Below are 23887 nucleotides of genomic sequence, written 5' to 3' on the forward strand. Positions count from 1 at the left end.
GTTTTTAAGCAGGTCAGTTAATCAGATAGTAGCTATTTAAAGAAAGTTAATGCCCTCACAAGACTAAAGTTAAGGACAAATTTAGGGGGAACTTTATTTTAAAACAGCTTTCATCCCATTTCATTTTGTTAAAAATCTTGATGTTCTTTCATACAGCAAAAAACCCTGATTTTAGTCAACACTATTACAGAAGTACTTTGACAAACAATTAGCATGCAAAGAGAAGCTAGCTTATTACTGACCAGGCGGAGATAATTCTGAAGTGTCTGAAGATGGATCATGGATGCATAAGTCACACTGTTGAGACAGCCTTCTTTAGGTCCTTAAAATGAGACATACAAATAACTTCTGTAAATCTCTCATGTTTACATGCATGTATGACTGATACATGTGATTTTCATGCAGTATTCTACAATGACCTGTTAAAATTTTTAAAATTTAATTATGCAAATTAAAATGCTGAATAAATGAAAGGCTTTTACCTAGCAGCATAGATTCATGGGTGTCTATGACATAAGCAATATAAATACTGCTATATGGCTGAAAAAGGCAGTAAGACTTTTATGTGCCAGCATATTTACTAGATGTTGTAGACACTTTAAAATCTAGTTAAACAATTAAATGGATATGATGTCTCTGAGAATCAAGCAACACTGAAGAACAAAACCAGTAGCAAACGACTCTCAAATTATGTATTTCATAGGGAGTGTCTTAACATTCAAAACTGAAAAATTATGACTTGAAAATTACCAAACAAAAACACTGTGATATGCTCAGCTCTACTGCTCTTCAAAAAGTCCCATGGTGGCTGGGAAAAAATCTGACCTGTTGACCACGAAATGTTTCCTGTTAAAAAGAAAAAATAAGAGAGAGATATTCCTTGTATGTATATAAAGTTTCCTACCCTCAAGCATATTTGCTTGCTTACAAAGATTATGTGCATACACTTATAAATTTGATAAACCAGTCCCATGTATGAGATGTACTAAATCATGCTGTTATTTAATAGACGAATGAAGTTACTAATGTTTTCAGCCAGTTGAGACACAAGTTAAACAGCTACCCTGTCTTTTTATCTTTACACACAGAATAGTGTAAAATAGAACAATGTGCCCAGTCTAATGTGACTAGGGTTCAGATTTGCTGATGGGAAGGTGAAGGAAGGAGATTTAAGATGAAGTACATAGATTTTCAGAAACCTGTTACTATACAGCTGTTACTAAGACCACCACATTCTAGCCAATTTCTCATAATTTTAAAGATTTCTCTTTTGTATCTTGCTAAATGAAGTTATGTAAAACAGCAGCTCTGTTCACCTATGCCAGTGATTTACAGCCTGTATTTACTATATATTCTGGATGTACTGTAAAGAAGCAATGCAGGTTTTGAATTGTTTTTGTAGAACCACATAATATTCTGAATTGGAAGGGACTCATAAGGATCATAAAACTCCTGGCTCTGCACAGGGCATCCCAAGAATCACACCATGTGCTGGAGAGCATTGTCCAAATTCTTCTTGAACTCTGTCAGGCTGGTGCTGTGACCACTTCTCTGGGGAGCCCCCTCCAGTGCCCAGCCACCCTCTGGGTGAAGAACCTTTTTCTAACATCCAACCTAAACCTTTCTGACAGAACTTCAAGTCCTGTGACTGGTCATTAGAGAATAATCAGTGCCTGCTCCTCCACTTCCCCTCATGACGAAGTTGTAACTGCAATGAGTTCTCCCTTCAGTCTCCTCTTCTCCAGGCTGAACAGACCAAGTGCCCTCAGCCACTCCTCATATGGCTTCCCCTCATGGCCCTTCACCATCCTCATGTCTCTCCTTTGGATACCCACTAATTGCTTTTTCTTATATTGTGGCATCCAAAACTGCACACAGAACTCAGGGTGAGAATTTAGTTTCACCTGAGATACTGATTTCTCCTCTGGAGTACTAAAAGTACTAAAAGACTAATTAACATTGGGCCTCACGATCTCCAAGATTATATTGAAGTGCATAATTAATTGTGCTATACACACAGCTAAAAGTAAGGAATGCTTTCATGCCAGCACGGTTCAAAGTTTCATATCTAGTTTTGGTCTTTCTCAGTCTAAGCTTTAAAAGATGCAGTAATTCAAAGATATTTTTGTCTTAGAAGATCTCACAAATTCAAGAACACCCCAAAGCTTTTTTTCATTAACACTAATATTGATACCTAGTTTGACAGAAAATATACTGCTTGCACCGAGGCCAATGTTGGATTCTGCAGCACTATTAAATGACAGATCTTCTAGGCTCCTCCATCCATCAGAAGCGATTGCTTGGAAATGGTTTGTCACTGCCTGACTCACTGCTTTTGAAAAATCATCCCATGACGTCTGCTTGCGGATATTTAAAGCACATATTGTATCAAATTCCTCTGTACCACAATGGACTGGTTCAATGCCACTGACTGAAATCCTTACAGGCACATTAAGAGCATCTGTTGAAAAACAAAACACCAACTATGAGAAAAATTGTAAACTCAATTTAAGATAGTCCCATTATTACAAACCAATAACATCTTATATTACAAATGAATGCTACAAAATAACTCCTGCTACAAAGAAGCAAATGGTAAACAGATCACCACCACAAAATCAGAGCACTGCTGAAAATGCCAAGGTATCTGTAATTTTTTACAGAAAAAGTTCAGTATTATTATGCTTAAATAACAGGAAACCAGACAAAATTTACCTAATCTTCTATTTCCTCTTTATAGACTAATTACTTATCAATTAGGACAGATGGTAGGCAATGTCTTAATTTTTCAGTTCATTGTGTTTGCGCACATTTTTTATTATCAATGTAGAAAGTAATTTTCTGGCACTAGTGCACAAGTGGAAAACACAGCTGAGCCAAACATGTTTAAATCAAAAGCTAGGAGCTAAGACAGAAAACGCACTTGAAAGGGTATATTTGATTTGCTATAGAGTAATTGATAAAAGGTTAAAAAAGGAAATTTACATGCACATTCAAGAAACTATGAAGTATATTAAATCTTGCTCTTTGGAATACAACTCAACAGAAGCAGCAGTCTCTGGAGATCACGTAGATGACTAAAAATGAAAAAGAAACTATCTTCTAATTTTCATGCCAAACAATACCTTTCAGAAATTATACCTCAAAGAAGTACACCATAAAAAACAATGCATATCAGCTTATCTTGCAACATGATCTTTGTTACCCTTTTATGTCCAGAAGCCAGATCTTCAGCAGACACAAACCAATGAAGTTTTCCCGATATCAGAAAAGCTCTGATTTAAACCCACTAGGCTACCATAGAGAAAAGATTACTCAGAGACATCCGTCAGATGTGGAATTGTGAGAAATGCATCAAAGGCTTGCCCTTCTGATGGCTGGACCTCAGGGAAATGAGCACACGCTGCAAGGAGTACAGAGGGCTCTCCACAAGGAAACAGGGCCCTAGGACAGAGGTACATTATATGCCTAAACTTGAATGCACGTGACCTCTAAGGCATAGCTAGCAATCCTGGGCACCTGTCTTTCAGATCTGTCGGAGGACGTGTCCTACAGTGAAAACCTTACTGGAGTGTGAGGAAGGTAGAGGGTGGTATATAGACACCTTAACCAAAAATGCAGTCTTGGCTCAAGGTGCACAGAAGAAGAGAAGGGGGGGGGCAAAGGTTCTGATCTGATAAAAGCCGTTGGATTCATGACAAGCATGACCAGAGACACAGGGTACTAACACTGATTGAAATAATATAAGCATTAATTTAACAGGCTACAGATTCAGCCATCAGAAATTTGCTTCAGTCTAATAAAGAAGATGACCATGGAGGAGTGTCTATTAAAAAGCGAGCTGTGTTCCCCTCTGAACCTGCAGTAAAATGGCAAGAACTGGGACTTAAAATAGCTGAAGATGAAAACCAGAAGCAGCAGACAGAAAACTTCCTTAATTTGTTGATAATCAGTGAATTTAACTACCCACATCCCTATATCCCACAAGACAAACACAAAAAGAAAGGTGAAAAAATAGAGCATACAAATCTAAAAATGCCATAATTCTTATCATACAGGGAAATACAGATATCTTTTTCTGTATATATAGCTATAGCTACATCGAGATTTATACAGTGATATAAAATATACAAAACTAGTGAGAGAATGAATTAAGTTCTGTCTCAAGAAATACAGATGAGCCTGCTCTACTGAATTTTGAGAAAACTTACAGAGAAAGAAGAAGATGACAGGTTTCAACAGAAGAGCAATCTTCTTACAGAAGTTACTGATTCTGGAAAAAAGAAGTTCTTTGATGTTGTCTCTAAGGCATATTGGAAGAATCAAACAATCTCCTCACCGATAAACAAGTGACAAAATAAACTATACTCTAAAAAGAGATTCAGATATGACTAGATGATCATCTTAGCCTGAGGAAATTTGACAGCTACCCACCACTGACTATTTCTGCAAGAATCTGAAGAAAAGATGAGGGCAATAGCTTTTGAAAAAGTAATTACTAATATTAAATTCAGATATTTTAAGAGAGTATGGATATTTGCAAATGTACAGTATGTACCATTTTTTGAATGGTTTAGGAACAAAGACATGAGGAATTTAATAATCTCCAACAAAATTTTATCATACATTTTTGCAAAATTTGGAGAATATGAACTTGCTAGATCAAGGTAATTTAATATTGTGGTGCCAAAAAAAATGACAACTACCCTTTTCATATTTCTCATTTTTGCCCCACAAGTTCTTTACTAAAAACATTTTTTATGTGCTGATAGCATTTACTTACTTAAGTTTTCTAGGAGATGTTTGCAATCATCAGTAGCAACATCATGCAATGTTCGATTACACTTATCTTTTCTCTCAGCCTCTAGTCCACCATGGCTACAAAGGATTTCTAGACAGTTCTGCAAAGGTAGGAACTGTATTATTTATTTGTCCATTTGCTGCACTAAAGCGTTCTACCAGTATGCAGTTAAGATTCCTAAATAAAATTCTTACACATGCATTTCCAAAAACAATCAGCTAGAGAGTTTTTATAGATAGAATGATGTTTCTCACAGACTTGAAAACCAGGAGTAAAAATATTTTATAGCAGACATGAAAGTCTCAAATAATGACTACAAAAAAGCAGAACACACAGAGCCAGGGCTCTACAGTCTCTAAGCATCAAGTGCTGATTAGCTGAATTAAGCTGAATTCTTACATCTGACAACAGAGGTAAACATCTCTACAGGAAAAGCGGTGCTTCTGTGTGTGGACAGTGTCAAAGTCTTCTTGGCAATTGTGCCTCTTCAGGCCACTAGCTTAGGTTTGATGAGACAGAAGCCCAGCTGTTAACCTGGTTTGAACATCTTGGCCTCAGTGTTCAAGTAACACTAAATAAGCAATTCTAAAGCTTAGTAAATAATAAATTAATAGACTAATATATGAACCTATTTAGGTAACAATCCATAAAACCAGTTTTCACTTTGTAATTCACCAAGTAGGAGTTTCCATCATGTCTGACACCTGAGTGGGACACAAAAAAAGAATGATTTTAAAATCACCTTGCAAGCCTCTTATTTGGCAGAATTTCTACAAGCAGAAACTTGAAATTCTGCAAGCATCGTAAGAATGCAGTCATATAAAAACGTATTTTTATTAAGTCAGAGCACAAACATCTTGTGGATGCCAACAACATGATGCCCTCTAAAAAATATTATATGTTCAACAAAAGCAAAAATCATAGAAATTAGAAACAAGCTACTAGCATATAAATTTGGATTTGTAGAATCATACTGTAAAATGGAAAAATATTCACTATATAGATCCTCCCAAATTAGTGTGGGATAAAAGAGTTCTCATAAAACTACATTCAGATTGATTGATCAGCAACCAGAAAAAGGATCAAGTCCTTGTTTCTAATGAACATCACTCTGCAACAACACAGGCAGCCTTCATGAAAGCCTTGCCATCTCAGATATGCTTTTAAAGACATATCCATATTGTAAAAAAAAAAGAAACCAACAGAAATTATACTATTTAATATTGTATTGATAATGTCTGGGGTTAACCATAGCAGAGAAATCAAACCTTAAAAAGAAAGAGAAGCAGCTATTGAGTATTTTGATGCAGAAGAGTGGCTAGTTGCAGGTTAACCTAGTCTTACCTATTTTGTAGCTGCTCTACAGAAACTTTTGTCAGTGTATCTGACACCCTTTCATTAATATAGCAGTCATTCAAGATATATCTGCCCGTGAGGTGAAATTTTATCAGGCTATAGTTACAGCACCTATAAGTACTTTAAAAAAAAAAATTATCTCACTAAGCTTGCCAGAAGGATATCAAGCAGAAAAAAGCACATATTTTCTTGCCAGGTTAGTTTGTTAACAATAGCTCTCAAATAGGAGCAATGAATAGCAGAACAGCAGAAGGCTGGGGACTGAACTGTGAGGCTGAAAATGGCAAGTAAAGCAGAAAGAAGTGGGGAAGAACAAAGAAATCAAGCTTATTTCCTTAGTAAAATGAGGATTTTTGTTGTCTCTACTGCCTATAAAATAACAGCTAAAATGTCCTAGCAGAATTAATCGATAAACAATTACAGATTACCTATCTCAAAACAAGAGGATGCAAGAGTCAGCACTGCTTATATGCAGCCATCATGCACTGGAATGAATGACATGCAGTGTACATAATGGATTAGAGAATGAAGTCTAAGTGATAACAGCACTTGGAGATGGCTATTAAGTTTTTTTAGCTTTTAAATATCCCAAACATATCTCAAATCGATAAATGCATTAAATCAAATACAATTTTATAGTCTCTGCAACATCAAAACCAGGAATCCGATTGCCAGTTGTGTATCACGTTCATCACCAAAGAGACTTCCCTCAAGCCCAAATGGAGATCTTATTAAACAACTGACTTGGAATGTGCTTAGAAACTCAAACCCTTGAGTAATTCATGAAAGACATACATGAACACTTCCAGTGTCAGAACTTTCAGAGAGATCACCTAGTCAAAGCAGTTTTAGACAGCAAATGAAACCTAAATTCAAAGTTCCTGAGGATTACAGTATTGCAGAAAGAGCCAACATAGCTCACATTATTTAGGTATTTACAGACTATAGCAAATACCTTAAACTCCATCTAAATTCGTATGAGTGGAAACTGGAATGAGAGTCTGCACCTGCCTAACAGATATCGGTAATGGAACACTGACTCTTTGTAATGCAAAATGCTGAGAAGGCAGTGGCTCTCCCTAAAAAAACCCCATAACTTAAACTGAATCCTGAATCTATGTCTATGTTGAACACACCTATTTTGAACATAAATTTATCAGGAAAAAAGCAAACATAATGACAGACACTGAAGTAGGAATGTAAACACAAGCTGATTTTTGAAGTCTTGGGACTGCATTTTCTTAAATTTCACTCTTCTGTGTTTAGCACTCTCTATTTTCTTCCTGGGTAAAAATTTTACAGTGAGATCTGATGGACAGCTACCATACAGAAAGAAGTCCTTTAAATGGTCAGTGTTAGAAGCGTATAGCTTCTGATGTCAAGAAGTAATATTAAATTTCCAGAAACCTTCCTATTTGTCATCAGTAGGAACTATCAGGTCATCCTCCATGTCATCAGTTATCGCAACCTCACAAAAATGTATCACTGCCTGCTAAAAAGGCTGCCCAAAATAATAAATTTAATAATGTATGTCTGCACAAATCTGATTCTCAAATTTCTTTCTCTCCCCTCCTTCACAGACGAAAAATTATTCATTGTGAAATCATTCCTACCACCTGTAACTGGAAATTATGTCCATCTAATATCAATAAGCACATGACATCCAATGAACTGGCATTCAGGGTGGGATTCATATCACCTTAACTTTGAAAATATCAAGTAATGATGTTTTCTCTTTTTATTAATTTCCAATAAGAGACAGACATTTAATTATGGTAACTTACTCCATTTGAGACTGGATTCTGGGACAAATGGTCTGCTGGAGGTCTATCTCTGTCTCTGTTAAATCAAGTTTGCCTATAAACTAGATAACAAAGACTTGACACCTAAGTTGTAATTCTTCAAAGATAAAAGAAAAGGATTTATTTTGCCCAAATTCTGTCAGGTTACTGTAACTTTTTCACACGGACTAACCTTAAAGCCTTTTGATGCTGCTACATGGGCAGCAGTCCAGCCCTCTTTGTCAGCATGGTTGATGAGATCTGCAGAAACAACAGGCTTTATTCTACTGCTATAGTAATCTTCTCTCTTCTCCAAATCAAAGTAGTCTAAATTAGGCTCTGCATCCGTCAAACTGTTCCCACTGTTTGTCTCTCCATAGTACATGAGGAGCTTGAGACCTTCAACATTACCAGAATCCACTGCTGCGTGAATTGGTGACCAGCCATCCTAAAAGAAAACCAAAATCAAAAAGCACACTGCCACCAAACACATAGTAAAATGTTTGCAGACTTATACCAGAAAAGAATCTGAATGGAAGGCATAATAATCCTTTGGGAAAACGAAGTTGCTTGTATGTGTTTTGGGCTGAAGAGAGTGAAGAAAATGTAACAGAAAAAATTTTACAGCTTTCTCCAAGGCCAGCCCAACAGATATAGTCTTCAAAATGTTTAGAAGAGTCTAAATGATACAAGGCTTATATGCCCTGTAAATTGCTAAATTTACAACTAAACTGCTTCCTTCCTGTGCATCAAAAAAAAAAAATAAAAAAAATCCAACTATCATTAATCATTTCATGTTGCATTAATCCATTTATTAGTCAGTTTCACAGTTTTGACATCACAACTTTCATTCCAAGTCAAATATATTTACTTTCCAACTGCAAAATAAATGAATGACAAAAAATTTTGTGTAACAATTAGAAAGGGAGTAGAATATTCTGTGAAGCTACTACCCTCTGTTCTGTATTTTGGAACGGCCTATAAGCCACATTTATTGTCATAAGAATCTATTGACATCAGAGTCATAAAAAAACTTTGGAAGAGCATCTGAAAAAGGCAATATGTAGGCACTAATTTTGAGACAGTCCTCCTCCTCTTCCTCTCTAGGTACAACTTTTTTTTGCCCATATTCCACCATTTGTGATATATGAGACTTTACAATACTGGCAAGATACTTTTGGGGTGCTGTCCTTTCAAGGACAACAATAAAGCACCCTAACATACAAAGTGGAAGAAAAATCATTATCTCCACTTCTCCACCTTAAAAATAAGCCAAACCAGATAAGTTTAGTTTTACAAATCCAGTGGTGGAGAAAAGTTGCAGCAAATTGCCAATGGAATCTGAAATACGTAAAATGGTATGATGGTCACATCACTTAGGAGATTTTAGACAATATACAGTTTAAAAAAAAACCCAGAAAGTATGATGAAAATAACAAAATACTAATTTCAAATTATATGGTTTATTCCAGCTTTAAAGAAAAGTTTAAATATTTTAATGTCAATATTGGGTACTATACTGTACTGTAAGGTACTGTAACTTTACAAACTATTTTAACTTACACTGGTTTTTACTGTTCGATCTGCTCCACCTTCCAACAATAGTTTAATACAATCGTTATTTCCGTTTTTACAGGCCAGGTACAAAGGTGTTTGTCCTCTTTCAGCAGCATGGTTAATATCAGCCTGATACATAATTAATAATTCTGCACATCTACAGCAAACAATAAAGCAATAAAATTGTCTTATGTTAGAAATCCAACACCTCTATATAGCTTACAACATTTAAATATTTTGAATAAATTACTGATTTTACAGATACAGATCTACCTTGATCAGCCCATATACAAGTACAAAGTATTATTTTGTACGTAGGTATAAAGACAGGCTACTTTAAACATGCAAATCTTAGACTACTGTAGCTGCATTTAAAAATTCTGAATGTAAAACACCGAATTTCACAACATTGATAAAAACTTGATGACAGCTGCTTAAGAAAAACATTCAGCTGACTAAAAAAAGAAACATTTCTGACTACTGATATTTAAAATAGAATTAAAAAGAAAAGGGAAGAAATAAAATTATGGACTAGGACCAGCTTTACCAGCAAAAGGGACACTGATCTAGGGAAGTAACCTGATGGGGGGCAGCAAAACAGCTATGGCAGTACCTGCTATTCAGGTCCCTGAATGGAGGCCACTGCAGAAGGATGGCTTGGGTGTACTGCTAGCAGCTACTGGGTTATAGAGGATGAAAGATTAGATGGAGTGCTGAAGAGCAATTCACTTGGGGCTGGCATTCATATCCAAGCTCCTGTACTTCCTCACAAGACTGTAGCAGTAGGTCCATTTTTTCCCCCAGTTGTTGTGCCAGGGTTGGCTACCTTTCTCTTCCCCAACCTAGCTTTTCAACAACACTTATGACCTTGCAAAAATCTTAATGCCAGTCAGTTCACTCTGCAGTTCAAACAAGCACTGTTAACAAAGGTAAGTTCCCAGCTCTCCAGCTGAATAATTATCAGTCCATAAAAATAGAAAGCAGATCAACAATAAATCCTCAAAGCAATTAGTGCAATGCCAAATTACTGATTAGGAGACCATATTGTAACAAAATATACTGTGACAAAGTATTTCAACCAATGCAAGGTATATGTAAGAATTTAAGTATATAAGAAACTACATACTAAAAAAAATCACAAGCATTCCATATAGCAACTCAAGACTGAGCTTTAAGTCTGATAGGTTAGAAATATCTGGTTTGATACTTTCTATTGTATTTGGTGAATCTTGAAAAGCTTCATCGTCTTTTCACCTGAAGTTCAGGGAAAGTCATCCTGGCCTGCACCATATGGGAAATGATTCTGGAAGTTTCTCCTAAAACCACTTTCTGATCTGGTGATACTAGTGGACCAGCCTTAAACAGTACTTTTTTTTGGGTTTTTTTCTGACTACGTAACTAGGGTTAGAACAACAGTATTGTCTTGGCTCAGGAAAAAGGTTAATGAAGATGTCACAGGGGACTGGTTAGCAAGTCTGTGACAGACACCTACAGTGCAACTGAGAGCAGTTTAGTGCTGTCATTAACTCCACATCAGAAGACAGACAATACTGTTGCCCCAGATTTTACCTATTACAGATGGTTTTTCTGAGCCTGAACTTTGAAGTGACCAACAAATCAAACAGCCTGAACCATCCGTAGTCTCTCTGACATTTTTGGTTAGCCCTGTCATTCCATGCTCAATTTTACAATTCAGTTCATATTCAGTGTCAAAAAAGTAGAAGCAAAAAAATGTGTTTAGGGATATCATATTATATAAGTAACTCAAAGGCAAAAAGAATATAAAGTCTGCAATATTACAACACAGCAAATAGCGAAGTGTTGTGAGGCTAAGTCAGGGAAATAAATAGCTTCCTATTTAAATGAAGTATTGAGATATTTATTTTAATTATATTGGGTTTGTCTTGTCAAGTCACACATATTTTTTACAGATTTTATACAAAACACTTAAATTCTTAACTAGACACATATTTCTGTGCTCAAAACACCTAGTGGGCATCTGCTACCTTTGGAGTAATACCACCAGTAAAAAATGACGAGTACTTTATGAGCTTGAAATCTGTAAGAAGTGGCAAGGATCTCTGAAGATTCGTGTACACTTAAGGATGACTGTGAGAAGAAGAGAGATCCCACTCTTCCTCATCGTTGGGTCAGGGCCTATCACAGTATAACACTCAAAGACTGATCCTATGTGTTACTATATCAGAGTAAAATCCTTAAAAATAACAAACTATAAGCACAAAAATAATCAGGAAAATAAAAAAGAGCAAAGATACATAAAACAAAGTTCAATTCTGTACTAGGAATTCTTAGTAACTCTGTTTAAAGCCTTTTCAATTTGTAAAAGAACTTTCTCTGGAAAAGGATGCTCTGGAAATGGTTATTTTATAGTTGTTTCCAACTTGCAGTTCTATTTCCTGTGATTATATGACATAAGTTATTCTAATGACATTTTGAAGAATGTTTTTTGTAATATTATTTGACTTGTACATAATTTTCTGTTTTTCAAAGTTACTGATACAAAAAAACTTAAATCTTAAAAAAACCTTATTTTGTCCTGTAAGGTATTTGACTATGCATCACTCAGGAAAAAAATCAGATGTTCTTTTGCCTCTGAATATGATATTCATAGTTTTCTATGCTTGAAAAAAATCAGTGCAAAAATAATTTCCTTCTTCCTTTTTCTGTTAATGCTATACTATGGCTGATAACTCCAAGAAAATTAAGAAATTCAGAGATAAATGCCCATGTAGACCAGTACCACATTGTAATTTCTAAGAATACATGCTCAGCAACTTTAAGAGATGAAATTGGAAACAAACAAATAGCAAATATTAAAATCAAAATGGCATAAGAATATGAATTTAGGAGTTATATATATAGTTATATAATATGAGAGAATATGAGTTATATGTACATGAATATGAGTTATAATAATGTATATTATATTAATATAATAGAATATATAATTATATATAATATTTAATTATATTACATACTAGCATAATAATTATACAATATATACTGTATATAATATACTATAAGATATAGTAGTGTATTATATTACGTAATTATATAATATAATAAATTATTATAATGTATAATAAATAGATTTATACATAAAAATGTAACAGCAATGTAATAAAACGTACATAATGTGAAGATAATATAAAATTGAGTAACAGCTGACAGGCAAAATTTTAAAGGCTTCACTTACTTGACATGTCCCTGAGCAACTGCTGAACACAAGGGTGTAAAGCCATTTTTATCAGCAGCGTCAACTTGTGCTTCTGCAGCCAGCAGCAATCTCACACAATCTATAAATGGAGCAAAACCATAGAATGAGTCAACAAGAGCAAGTGGTTAAAACTACCAGAGGCTAAAGTCTGCTCAAGGGGCAACAATCAGCCAGTCTTTTGGACTACACATCATACCTTAGGGGACTGAAATAAAAGCTCAGGAAGAAGCTTGCAGGAGAGAGATGAGAACTGCCTCCCAGGGGCATCACCACCCTTTTGCAAAAAGGAATTGGGTTGGGTTCTGCTGGGATTCAAACACATGCCACTGCAGGCAACTCCCACAGTATTAGCTATTTTACCTCCCAAGTGAGGAATCTGACTTATCCAGGAGTCCCTGAAGGCATCACTGCCTACTGGCAGTCGTGACAAATATGACAGCCACAGGGGAGATGTTCACAAGCCACACAGACCTCAAGCAACACACTGGTCAGTCTTATTTTAAGACACTTTGACTTGTGATTGCAATGACAAATAAAATAAGCTGACAAACTCTAATCTCCCCAAACCATTGCCGTTCATATATTTCCAAAACCACATGCTAAAAATAGTACAAGCCTGATTCCATCATCCCTACAGCTAATTTCAGATAATTAATTACATAGTAATTAGACTGCTTTTCATCCACAAATTGGTAAATCATTTGATGCAATTAACTTTGAAGAAAACAGTTGATCTGTTCCTCATTCTTGAAATTGGCTCTAGACCAAAATAAAACAAGTCTTTTGTAATTGAAACTACTACTTGGAAAATAAGCTCGGCTACAATACCAATTACAAACTCCTGACCTGATTTCTGAGCAAGCTTAATGCATGCTGTTCCAGCACTCAGTAAAATCCTGAAGCCAAGTTTTGTTAGTAAAGTTTAGGTATCAGAACCAAACATATATTAAGAACTACTTGGATATCAGAAAAATACATTAAGAACTACTTAGAAATCTGACTAGTCTAAAGCATTCTTCAATGTATTTACTCCTGTTACAATTTTTTTGAATACTAATACAGATGTTGTGGAATTGATTTGAGTAATTTAACATTAAGCAACAAGATTTTAAAACACTCTAAGTTATGTTGCAAATTAGCATTCTTTAATTTTGAAGCAAGCAATCTGATGTGAAATTATCTTTTGTTGTTGTAAAGTTGGTTGTCTGTAACAGGGTTAGTTACCAGGACTTGACCTGTAATTTTTTTTAAGTCATAAAAAAGCTTTCTGTTAACTAACTTACCAAGTCCCCCCAATTGTAAGATAGTACTACTTAAAATAAAATTATATTTTCATTCACTTTTTAACACAAAAATACTCTGCTAAGAATGACTTATCTTTTTTCCTTCTTTCCATTGTTAATCCCAGTCCTGTATTAAATGATTAACTTGAAAATACAGATTCCTGTTTGACATCCTAAAATACTCTTAAAGTTTATGAGGGATGTTGAAAACATTTCCATCTAGAAGCTTCAAGTATTTGGCCAGAATACTTTGCTGTCTCTTCATAAAGCATATGTTAGCCATGCAAAAGCCATGAACACACAGAACAAGACTACCTGTCTAGAAAGGCATAGTTAACTCACACTTATAGACCAGCAGATCATTCCAGTGGTAGGTTATGTCTGTATAAATACTGCTTCTGACGGAGCTTATCTCTATGAAAATACTGCTTCTGAAAACAACTTTTTATTCTTAGGGATAAGTGTGACCATGAGGAAATACAGCTACTTGCATAAGGCAGAACATGTGAGCTAGTAAGCTCCACATGACCTGTTCTGGTGGCACATCAAGTAAAATAGCAATTATCTCCAAGAAGCCTGGGTCTTCTGGATGGAGTTTTTACTGGGATTTGGAGAAGGGTAATTTGGGTCAGTCCAGGCTCATTCACTCCAGTTCACTCTGGTCTGCCAAAGTAAGCAGCAGTGCGGAGTACTGGGTGGAAGGGCAGGCTCTAGACAGACATTGGTGCCACTAAGTTAAAATTTTTGGTCATAGCAAAAGCAAAACATGGAAGCAAATTAAGACAAACACCTGGAGATTTTAGTGCTCTCCACCACAGCTGGGTAGTTAGTTCTTCCAGAGTGTTGGCAAACATCATGCAGATACATCCGGTGGCTTGACAAAGCAGACTCCATGTAGCTGTATGTTTCTGCACCTCACTCCTTTCTACTTCCCACATCCTTCCAGTTTTTTCCTATCAATCAGTGCCACAGCCTCCAAATACTCAGGATAGAAGAGAATCTATTACACCATAAATGCATATGATTAGCACATAGCTGAGTCCAAAGGATATTATCTTCTCAAAATCTCTCAGATTCAGAAACTCTTAGTTTCATTGTGTCCTTCTCCACCTCTTTGTGGCAGAGAATGGCCATCATTTGCAACATCATACACCTATGTAGATCTATTAGCTAAGAGAACTACTGTTATTAAGCACACAAAAGACCTGAAGTGGTTCCTTCTTTGCTAATGCTAAAACCAAGACAGTCTGACAAGACAACCTGTTCAGCTATCCCAATCCAGTGGTTGAACCACGAAATTAACCATTTCCTCATGTCCGCCCAAATACAAAGGAAGTCTATATTTTCAGGATGAAATTCCCTCTCTCAGACCTACAGAATTAGGGACAGTGTGTGTTGGAAACAAAGCATCTGCTATTAACCTCATGTGCTGGACAAACCCTCTGCTGCAGCTTTCAAAAGGCAACTGTTGCCAAACAGGAAAACTACACATTTTGCAATTAGGATAGATTAGGACAGAATATTTCAGTGCTCTTTTCTTGTGTAACTCAAATTTTTCTACAGTATGGGCTGACAGCATGTAACAGCTGCTGCCACCATGCTGGTTACAATGTGCTCTACCACTCTCTGGTTATCTACACATCTCAAATACTGTATCTCTTCACTGAAAATGTGTGGGGATCATTCACTTTACACTCTTCCCAGAATCTCTGAACCATGGTATTTCTGAAGGGTTCATTATGCTGGCTTTTATAAATTCTAAAGTTATTCTTTTCTTCTGGCAATTTTTTTTCCAGGAGAGATAGGAAAATCTGCTTAGTTGACTTAGAAATCTCAAAATCTATTTAGTCACTAGGTCAACTTTGAAAATACTGTTAATAAATTAAATCATGGTGTGAGCACCCACCAGCATAGGCAACCCAACTCAACACACTGAAAAATTTGAACAATAAATTATTTTATCCTTAAAATGATACCAGTGTAATTTCTTTCAACCTAGCTAGTTAAAAAGAGGTTTTATAAAGGACTTTTAAAAATATTTATTTCTATACATCCTTTCCTAAGCCTATATAATTTAAGTAGAAACTTGTTTTTAAAAATCTCCACTTTGAACTGCTACATATATCCATTCACTTGAAAACAAAAGTAATGAAAAATGATTATATAATAAAGTTAAGAATAAAAATCTTTCTCCAAAAATTTTATAAATCTGAAACTTTCAATTTTCATATAATTTATTAAGGAGACATAAACACTGCTGGCTGTGTAATTCTCTCATTCAAACAATCCATTTAGTTGCTGAAATGTGGTGATTTGAACAACAAAATATTTTTCACATCTTGTCAACTATAAATATTAGAACAACACTATAACCTCTGTTTTTATCTCAAAAAATAAAACATACTAAACAATTACAGGGTGCACATGCATATGTTTGCTTTTTGTTATTGTGTTTTCACAATTCTATCAAGTGTCTTTCTTATTTGAAATTTTGACAATAAAATGAGGAACCAAATTGCCTTTGCTGTTAGTAGAAGCTGCTCAGTAATTGTAACTGAAAATCATTCGCTTTGAAGCAATTTTAGAATACAATGAATAAAGAAGAACTGGGTCAATTGTGGTCTCCCACAAATATTAGCAATGATAACTGGATGTAAGCCTAGAAGAATACACCAAACATCCATTCAGAGAGGGGAGAATAATAAATCCACACAATATAATTAACTAGGATTCATAACACTGCAGATAACAAATTGAAAAAACGAAAAATTCACCAAAGGAAAAAACCAGTACTTTTCCACTATTTTAAAGGTCTTGGCAAAGGAAAGAAACTCAGGTGAAAAGACCCAGACATTTCTACAAAAAAAACCCATAGCCCTAGGAAGCAAAGACAAAATATACCAATTTGAGCAAAATGAAAATTCCTTCTTTGCTATGCCAAAATTAACCCTGAACAGGTGAGAAAAATGTACACCATCTGCCTATCTGCAGATTTTGTATCCTAACTTTTGTTTTATTGTTTAAATACTTGAAAAGAATTATGAAATAGTGTCTCTATGGACTATCTGGAACACTGGATCAAGGGTTTGTAATTGTATCACTCATAAATATTTTATTAAATAAAACCACAAAGTACTCTTGAAAGCAGTGGCTTTAATGAGACTATGTTCCACCTTCTACTCTGAAACAAAATTTTGAATTTACTAAAATTTAATGGAATATTTTCCATTGGTATTGCTGGATTTCATCTTTAGTGTTTAAAACAGCATAATGATACCACTTGCAATATAAGAATCTGGAGGTTTTCATGTAGGTAGAAAAGCTATAGTAGTAACGTGCGCTGGACATTTAAAAAAAACCCTGCTATTTGAGAGCCTTGTGTGAAAAGTCTGAAAATTATTGCTAGGAGTTTGAATCAATGAAATTAATTATCTCTTAGTAAGATACCTGCTGCATTTCATAAATATGCTCATAAAATATGAAGACTGACTGTTGAAAAGCTCAGAAATGCTACTTCCTCAATACGGAGGAGGGTTGGGGTCATGGGAGAAAAAAAAAAACCTCTTAATTTTTTCAGGAAAGCCTAAGTAATAAATGAGGGCTATTTCATTTAGTTCAAAAATAAAGACAGTTCATTTAATTTCCCAAGTAACACACTATTCTGACCCTATCTTCCACCATTTTCACTGCTGCTGCACAAGATCAAAACCCTGATGACCATCTATTTGCTGCTTACTCCCTGTAAAGTTCTTCTTTTCAAGCTACTATTGCTACAAAAGATCTTTATTTTTTTCACAGAATACGGGGTGATAGTACCTGTAGCTTTTATACAGAGGAAGTGGAGAATTAGAATGGATGTTCCTGCAGAATGCTACCATTTTTTTGTGTTTCAAATGCTTTTTTAGTTCCAGAATTCTGCTTCAAGAAGCACTGCTTATATATATGCTATACCATGACTTTCGTAATATAACCTATACATCTCACTTTCAATTTCACATTTTTAAGAAGAATGCATTTGACCTAATTGAATATGAAAAACTTATGAAGTAAGCTTCCACTAGTTTACACGGATGCCATACTAGATCTTAGTATCATTTACCTGTATGTCCATTCGTAGCAGCAGAATACAAGGCAGAATAGCCATCTTCACAAGAGTAATTAATGTCCAGTCCTTCTTCATTAAGCAGCATTGATAATAAAGTGACATTTCCCTGGGCAGCAGCTTGGTGAAGAAGGGTGGGCCTGCCACCCAGGGGGACAGGACCACCACTTGTTAACAAAGGGGTTAGGGAGGAAGACCAGCCTGTGAGTTAAAGCAACAAAAGTTAGAGACACATAAATAAAGGCCTGCATTTTCTGTGTTCTTTTAAGTGTTAAAAAATATCTTCAAAACGACTGCATTCATTAATTTAGCAAAAGTTTTGTGATAGTGCTTTGTCTACACATTAGAAGGTATCCTGAAGAATGAAAACTGCATTCTCGGGTGACACTTATTAATACAAATGCACAGGACTTCACTACAAAACGTCAATGTGACACTTGTGAACTGTAGTAGCATCTGGATGTCTCAAAAAAAGGTATATTATCAAAATTTACAAAAGTTTTAGACAAGTTTTAATTTATTTGCAATATGCTGGGAAGTTTTTTTTTAAGTATCTATAGAAAAGTTTTCAAAACAAAGTACTTACTTTTATATGTAATTTTATCCTCCTTATTGCAAACTTTAGTATTTATATATTTAGTATTTATATAACTCACATGTAGTTATAAAGATAAATTGCACAGAGAGCCTTTAATGATTTCAGATGTCTTTCAGAAAGTTTGAAAACACACGTAGAAATCATTTACACAAATAATACAGAAAAAATACATTTATTATGAAACCCTCCATTAAGGTAGCATTCCTTTTACTCAGTGATACTTAAACAATATATCATAAAATTTTCCTATGGGAATGAATAACAGCTTATATAAAATTCATAGATGAAAGCTTTCAAGTCACTCCATTAACAAAGACTATTCAGTCCAAAACTCTGAAAGCTTAGAAGTTGTGGTTAAGTGTTCTAATGACTACTTATTGGCTTTAGTAGGGACTTTGTTAAGAATATGAAGTTTGCTGCTTAAGGCATGGAATATTTTGTGCATTCTTTCTTGATCAAAGACTGCAAGAGAAAATAGGAGAAAGATTGTTTGTTTTGTTGGTTTTTTTTTTATATTTTCACTATTTCCTTTAGAAAATACACATTACACTTATTTCTTGAATAAATAACTTTGTCTTCTGTGGCCACAAATAGGCTACTATTTGAGGCTGAAATCTGATACAAAGCAAGTTAATGCAGCTTTTAATGCAGTTTTGAAATGCCTGAGACTGAAGAAGAGCTGCAGGGCATTAGTTTCAGTTCCATTCAAGCTAGTAAGTTCTATCTTGAACTAGAAAAAGTATGTGGTAGTAGCAGTACCATACTGGGATGATCTGCTCCACGTTTTGGAAAACAAAATCAAATATGAAAATTACCAACAAAAACCTACAGAAACAACAGACTGGGCACCTTGTAGTATCTTGATACTTTTTAATTAATCAAGACTTTCACAAGAACTTATCATCTGAGCAACACTAATGAAGAATACATTGTTTGATTCCACTAAAAAAAAAGACAACAAAAAAAACAACAAAAAAGGATTGGAGTATTTTCAAATTTGTTTCTAAAATAAGCTAAATTTGTCAATTTAAATTAAGTTTATTTTTAAGTATCTAAAGGAAACATATTTTCAGTATTTTCCCAGTATCATTAGCTTATTATTAAACTTATTTTTTTCTTATTCACTGTAAGAAGTCAACACTGTAGCTATGAAGTTACCTTTTAAATCCAAATTTAAACCAAAGAAAAATTGTAAAATGAACTCCATACATCTTCTCATAACTTCAATTCTGAAGCTACCTTCTTACTATTAATACTTTTAGTAATACTTATTTCTCCAATAATTTTAAGCAGAGGATTTTAAGTGTTTCTGAAGTTTATTAAAAAAAACAATAAGCAATATACAAATTAAACTGTATCCTTTAAGTGGCAAAAAAATATATTATCTTCAACTTCCAGCATTTGAGAACAGTTCACTCTTACAAAATTCACAAAGGTCCAAAGAAAAACGTATGGTATTCCTTTCCATTGTGAAAATGGTTTTATTTTTCCAGCCTTTTGTTATTCTTTGAAACTAACTGTGCTGCAGCTGTTGCTGTACATCTATTCATGTTTTTTAAATAGTACTTGTGTAGTTTTTACTGTCTTCTTGTGGCAGTTAATTGATAGTGAATATTGCCAAGATTGCACTGCAGTTACTACAATGTTCTATCCAAGTAACACTGGAATTTTGGTAATATGAATAGTATTTGGGTTTCCTTCCCTTTTAAAAAAAGTGCCATTTTTGATGTAGTTTATTTGCTTGTTTGTTTGCTTGTTCTTGGGGCATCCTTAAGAGAAAGGCCAAAATGAAAGAAAATTTTTAATGTCACATCTTAATTTTCATTTCAGCTCCCTGGAAAGAAAAATATGTTGTTGCAATTCAGTGATGAAATTCATTATACTAGGTTACCATTAAATGAAAACTTTCTACTGATAAAGATACAAAAAGAAGCAATGACACAAATATAACTTTACATTCTATTATCACTGTGAAGCAGTATAATAAAATTCAATTCACCATCAACAAAATGCACCAACATTGGAAGATACCAATAAATAAGGGAAGACCATTACAGATGCAAAAAGTTGGGAAATGCGAAGCATCTGTGAAAGCTTGTAGGGCATGCAATGGTGGAGGGCAGAGGGACAGACAAAAACAGCTTCTGGCATCAGCTTCAGAATGTGAGATGGTTAATTTCAGAGCCTAGATCAGTCCTTCACCCCCTGCCACACACACTTTTATCTTCAAAGCCAATTGTAAAGACAGAATAAATCAATCATTAGAGGAATGAGCAAAATAAAAAAAAAAATATATTTCATTGAAGAGTGACATAGAAAGCACAAAAGTAAGAAGAAAGTGAAAGCAGAAATCCCAGGGGTATGATAATCCAAACGCCTACATTTGTTTCCATTTTGAAATCTTACAGTCATTGAACTGTAGAAATCCAAACAGAGCAGAAGCATTTTGGCACCGATTCAAAGGCTGCTGAAGTTAATGAAAACACTGCCACAGATTTTGAATCAGGCCATAAATGTTCATTGTAATGTCTTCATGTGCAGTCTGCTTAACATTAATGATGAAGGCCCATGTCTTTTCCTACCAGGGATGAAAAGAACAATATGTGGTACAATAGACCGTCTCTAAAAAAAGATACGATCACATTACTTTAGCAGAATGCATAAATGACAGGATCAGAGCTCCCATTTAAGTTTGCTCTTAATAGTTCCTCTTCTTAGAACCAAGACACCACCTTACTGAAAATCAGACTCTTGATATATTCCTAAAGAAAGCTGATCTAACTAGGAAACTCTTTTAAAATTAATAAATATAATACTTTAGTGATTAGGTTATTATCGATTCTTTTGACTCCACCATAAGAAGAAAGAAGCATGAATTTATTGACAAACAAAAAAAATCTAAAAATGAAAGATTCTGTTTATGTCCTTTAATATGTTAAAATTGTTTGCCACTGTTGTTAAAAAGATAAAAAAATTCTGACTGAAGCTCACTACTTACTATATAATAAAATATGAAAAAGATTTAACCATACTCTGCTTTAATTGAATGTAAAATTGAAATTCTAAACATTTTCTGAAAAAAAAAGTAAATAAAACATATAAAAATCAACTAGACCATTAATAAAACTAACTGATTCCATGCCTAGAGGACACGAAAATGCAGATATGGGAAGGAGGTCTCAGCAGTATTTGTAGTTTGTTAGATATTTCCCACCTCAAAAAAAGTCATACTTAAAAAAGAAGCTGAAAAAAGGGAATAAAGTGGCATGAATTCAGGTATTACTGACATTATCTTAACAAAGCCAGTGTTATTAAATTTGGTTTATCTTTCTATTTCCATATATATTTATAAAATCTGGGGTTTTTTCTTTTGAAAAAAATTTTGAAAGTTTTGAAGGAAATGTTTTCCATACTTGTATAATATCTGTTGCTCTAAATTTAGTTCTGCAGTTTGGTAGAACACTTGGCCAAAATAGATTAAATTCCCTTAAAAGCATAAAGAGATTGAAGAATAAGTGCAATAAAATATAAGAATTATTTTGGGTAAAACACAAAGAACCTCCTGAATATTTATGTGAATATTACAGATGAAGTTATTAAGGTTCTTTGAGCTTGTATGTAGACAGTAAAGGAGATACTAAAATAACATCTCTATATCAATAAAACAAAATATCATACAGCTAAGTAGAGTTTAAGCAATCTTTCTTAGCAAACTTTAGGTCATGGGATATATTTCTCATCTGAAGTTGCAAATATTCCCAAAAAACAGTGTCACTTACAAAGTACTAAGATCAAATGTTCAGAGCGAGGATTACAATGGACTTAAATCAACTAATATTTCCATGCCTCTTCAAAAAAAAGTTAAGGGAGTTAGAGAAAGAAAGCAATCTTAAAAATCAAAAAAACCTAATAATTTTTGACAAAAAGTCCTCTCTTTGAGAACTTTTTCTGAGAATGGTCACACATTTCATAAGAAACACTTATTAAATATTTGGATGAAATGAAATGAAATTAAAAGAATTATTGTTCTCCTAAGGAAAAATTTAATACCTCAAAGCACCAACCAAATCAAAAACAATACATGGAGTTATGAAGAAAAGCACTGGTAATTTAATTTTTAAGGCATGAGATTTATTCTTCTAAAGAATAATCAATAACTATCTTAAATTATTACCAAATATCAGTATCATACATAAATGTATATATCAATACTGCTACATACACCAAAGTACTGCTGATAGGGTTTGTGGAAGATAATCTCTTGCTTACAAAACTATTCACTTTGAAGGTGACTTTTCCAGTAATTTGCTTTTTGCTCATAAAATTTGAGATTTTTTTTTTAGAGAATTTTTAAATTCTGTTATGGAGCCTAATAGCACTTGAAGGCAAATTAAATTTGAAAAATATTTGAAATACTGGGAGACTAATGATCTATCTGACATGGCAATCAGACTCATCTTGGAATACAAATTTAAGATGAAAATTCAGGACATCCATATGAAAAACAGCAAACTAATAGGCAGTCATCAAATCCCAATTCTGTTGGCTCTGAGGAGCAGGAGACAAACAGAAGGATAAGATTTCTGAGCTCATCCTTTTATGGCACAGTTCAGAAAGCAGAGAGGATTCTGACAGTGTGGTGAAACAACCAAATGTTAAAAGCATGCCTACTGATACAGGTAGAAAGTCTTCAGTGAATTGGAATGAGAATAAAAATTGCTTAATAATAGGAAATCTGGAATCTCCTATATATACACACTCAATTTTACCACACACTGTTTTTGGAATGGCTTCCCCAGGCCTGGTACTTGAGTTCAACTCAGTTATTAGCTAGTGGTGCAGCTACCAAGAGAAAGTGGCTGGTTATGTGTTGGAAGCAGACTGGTTGTGCAGGGCTTTTGTGCCCTACAGATGTTGATGCAGGGACTAGAGTTCTGAGAAACTGCACTATACTGAATATAACCAAATTAACTGAAACAATTCAAACATTCATCAATGCTGATGAAGGTCTAAAGTGTTCCATAACTGTGTGTTATGGATATAATTGTTCCTTTTTTTTTTCCACTGCAAGTTCAGCTTAAAAGGAGCTTCTACCTAATGTTCTAGTGCTACTGATCCCAGCAGGGAAATGTTGATAAAAAGTTTTATAGGAGATCTACAATGTATTGAAA

At 34.4% G+C, this 23887-nt stretch overlaps 1 protein-coding gene across 1 annotated transcript in view; it reads right to left on the minus strand.

Annotated features, from left to right (window-relative positions):
• Positions 1–23887, minus strand: part of CTTNBP2 (cortactin binding protein 2) — a 78489-nt gene that overhangs the window by 18398 nt on the left and 36204 nt on the right. The window contains 8 exon segments of the mRNA XM_005519241.3: positions 243–322; positions 751–846; positions 2195–2461; positions 4784–4901; positions 8132–8386; positions 9502–9652; positions 12713–12812; positions 18116–18319. Of these exon segments, the coding sequence (XP_005519298.3) occupies positions 243–322; positions 751–846; positions 2195–2461; positions 4784–4901; positions 8132–8386; positions 9502–9652; positions 12713–12812; positions 18116–18319 (1271 nt within the window).

This window comes from Pseudopodoces humilis, chromosome 5 (genome assembly GCF_049639895.1).
Source record: "Pseudopodoces humilis isolate 2021_Gansu_Grassland_sample_001 chromosome 5, ASM4963989v1, whole genome shotgun sequence".
NCBI lineage: Eukaryota > Metazoa > Chordata > Aves > Passeriformes > Paridae > Pseudopodoces > Pseudopodoces humilis.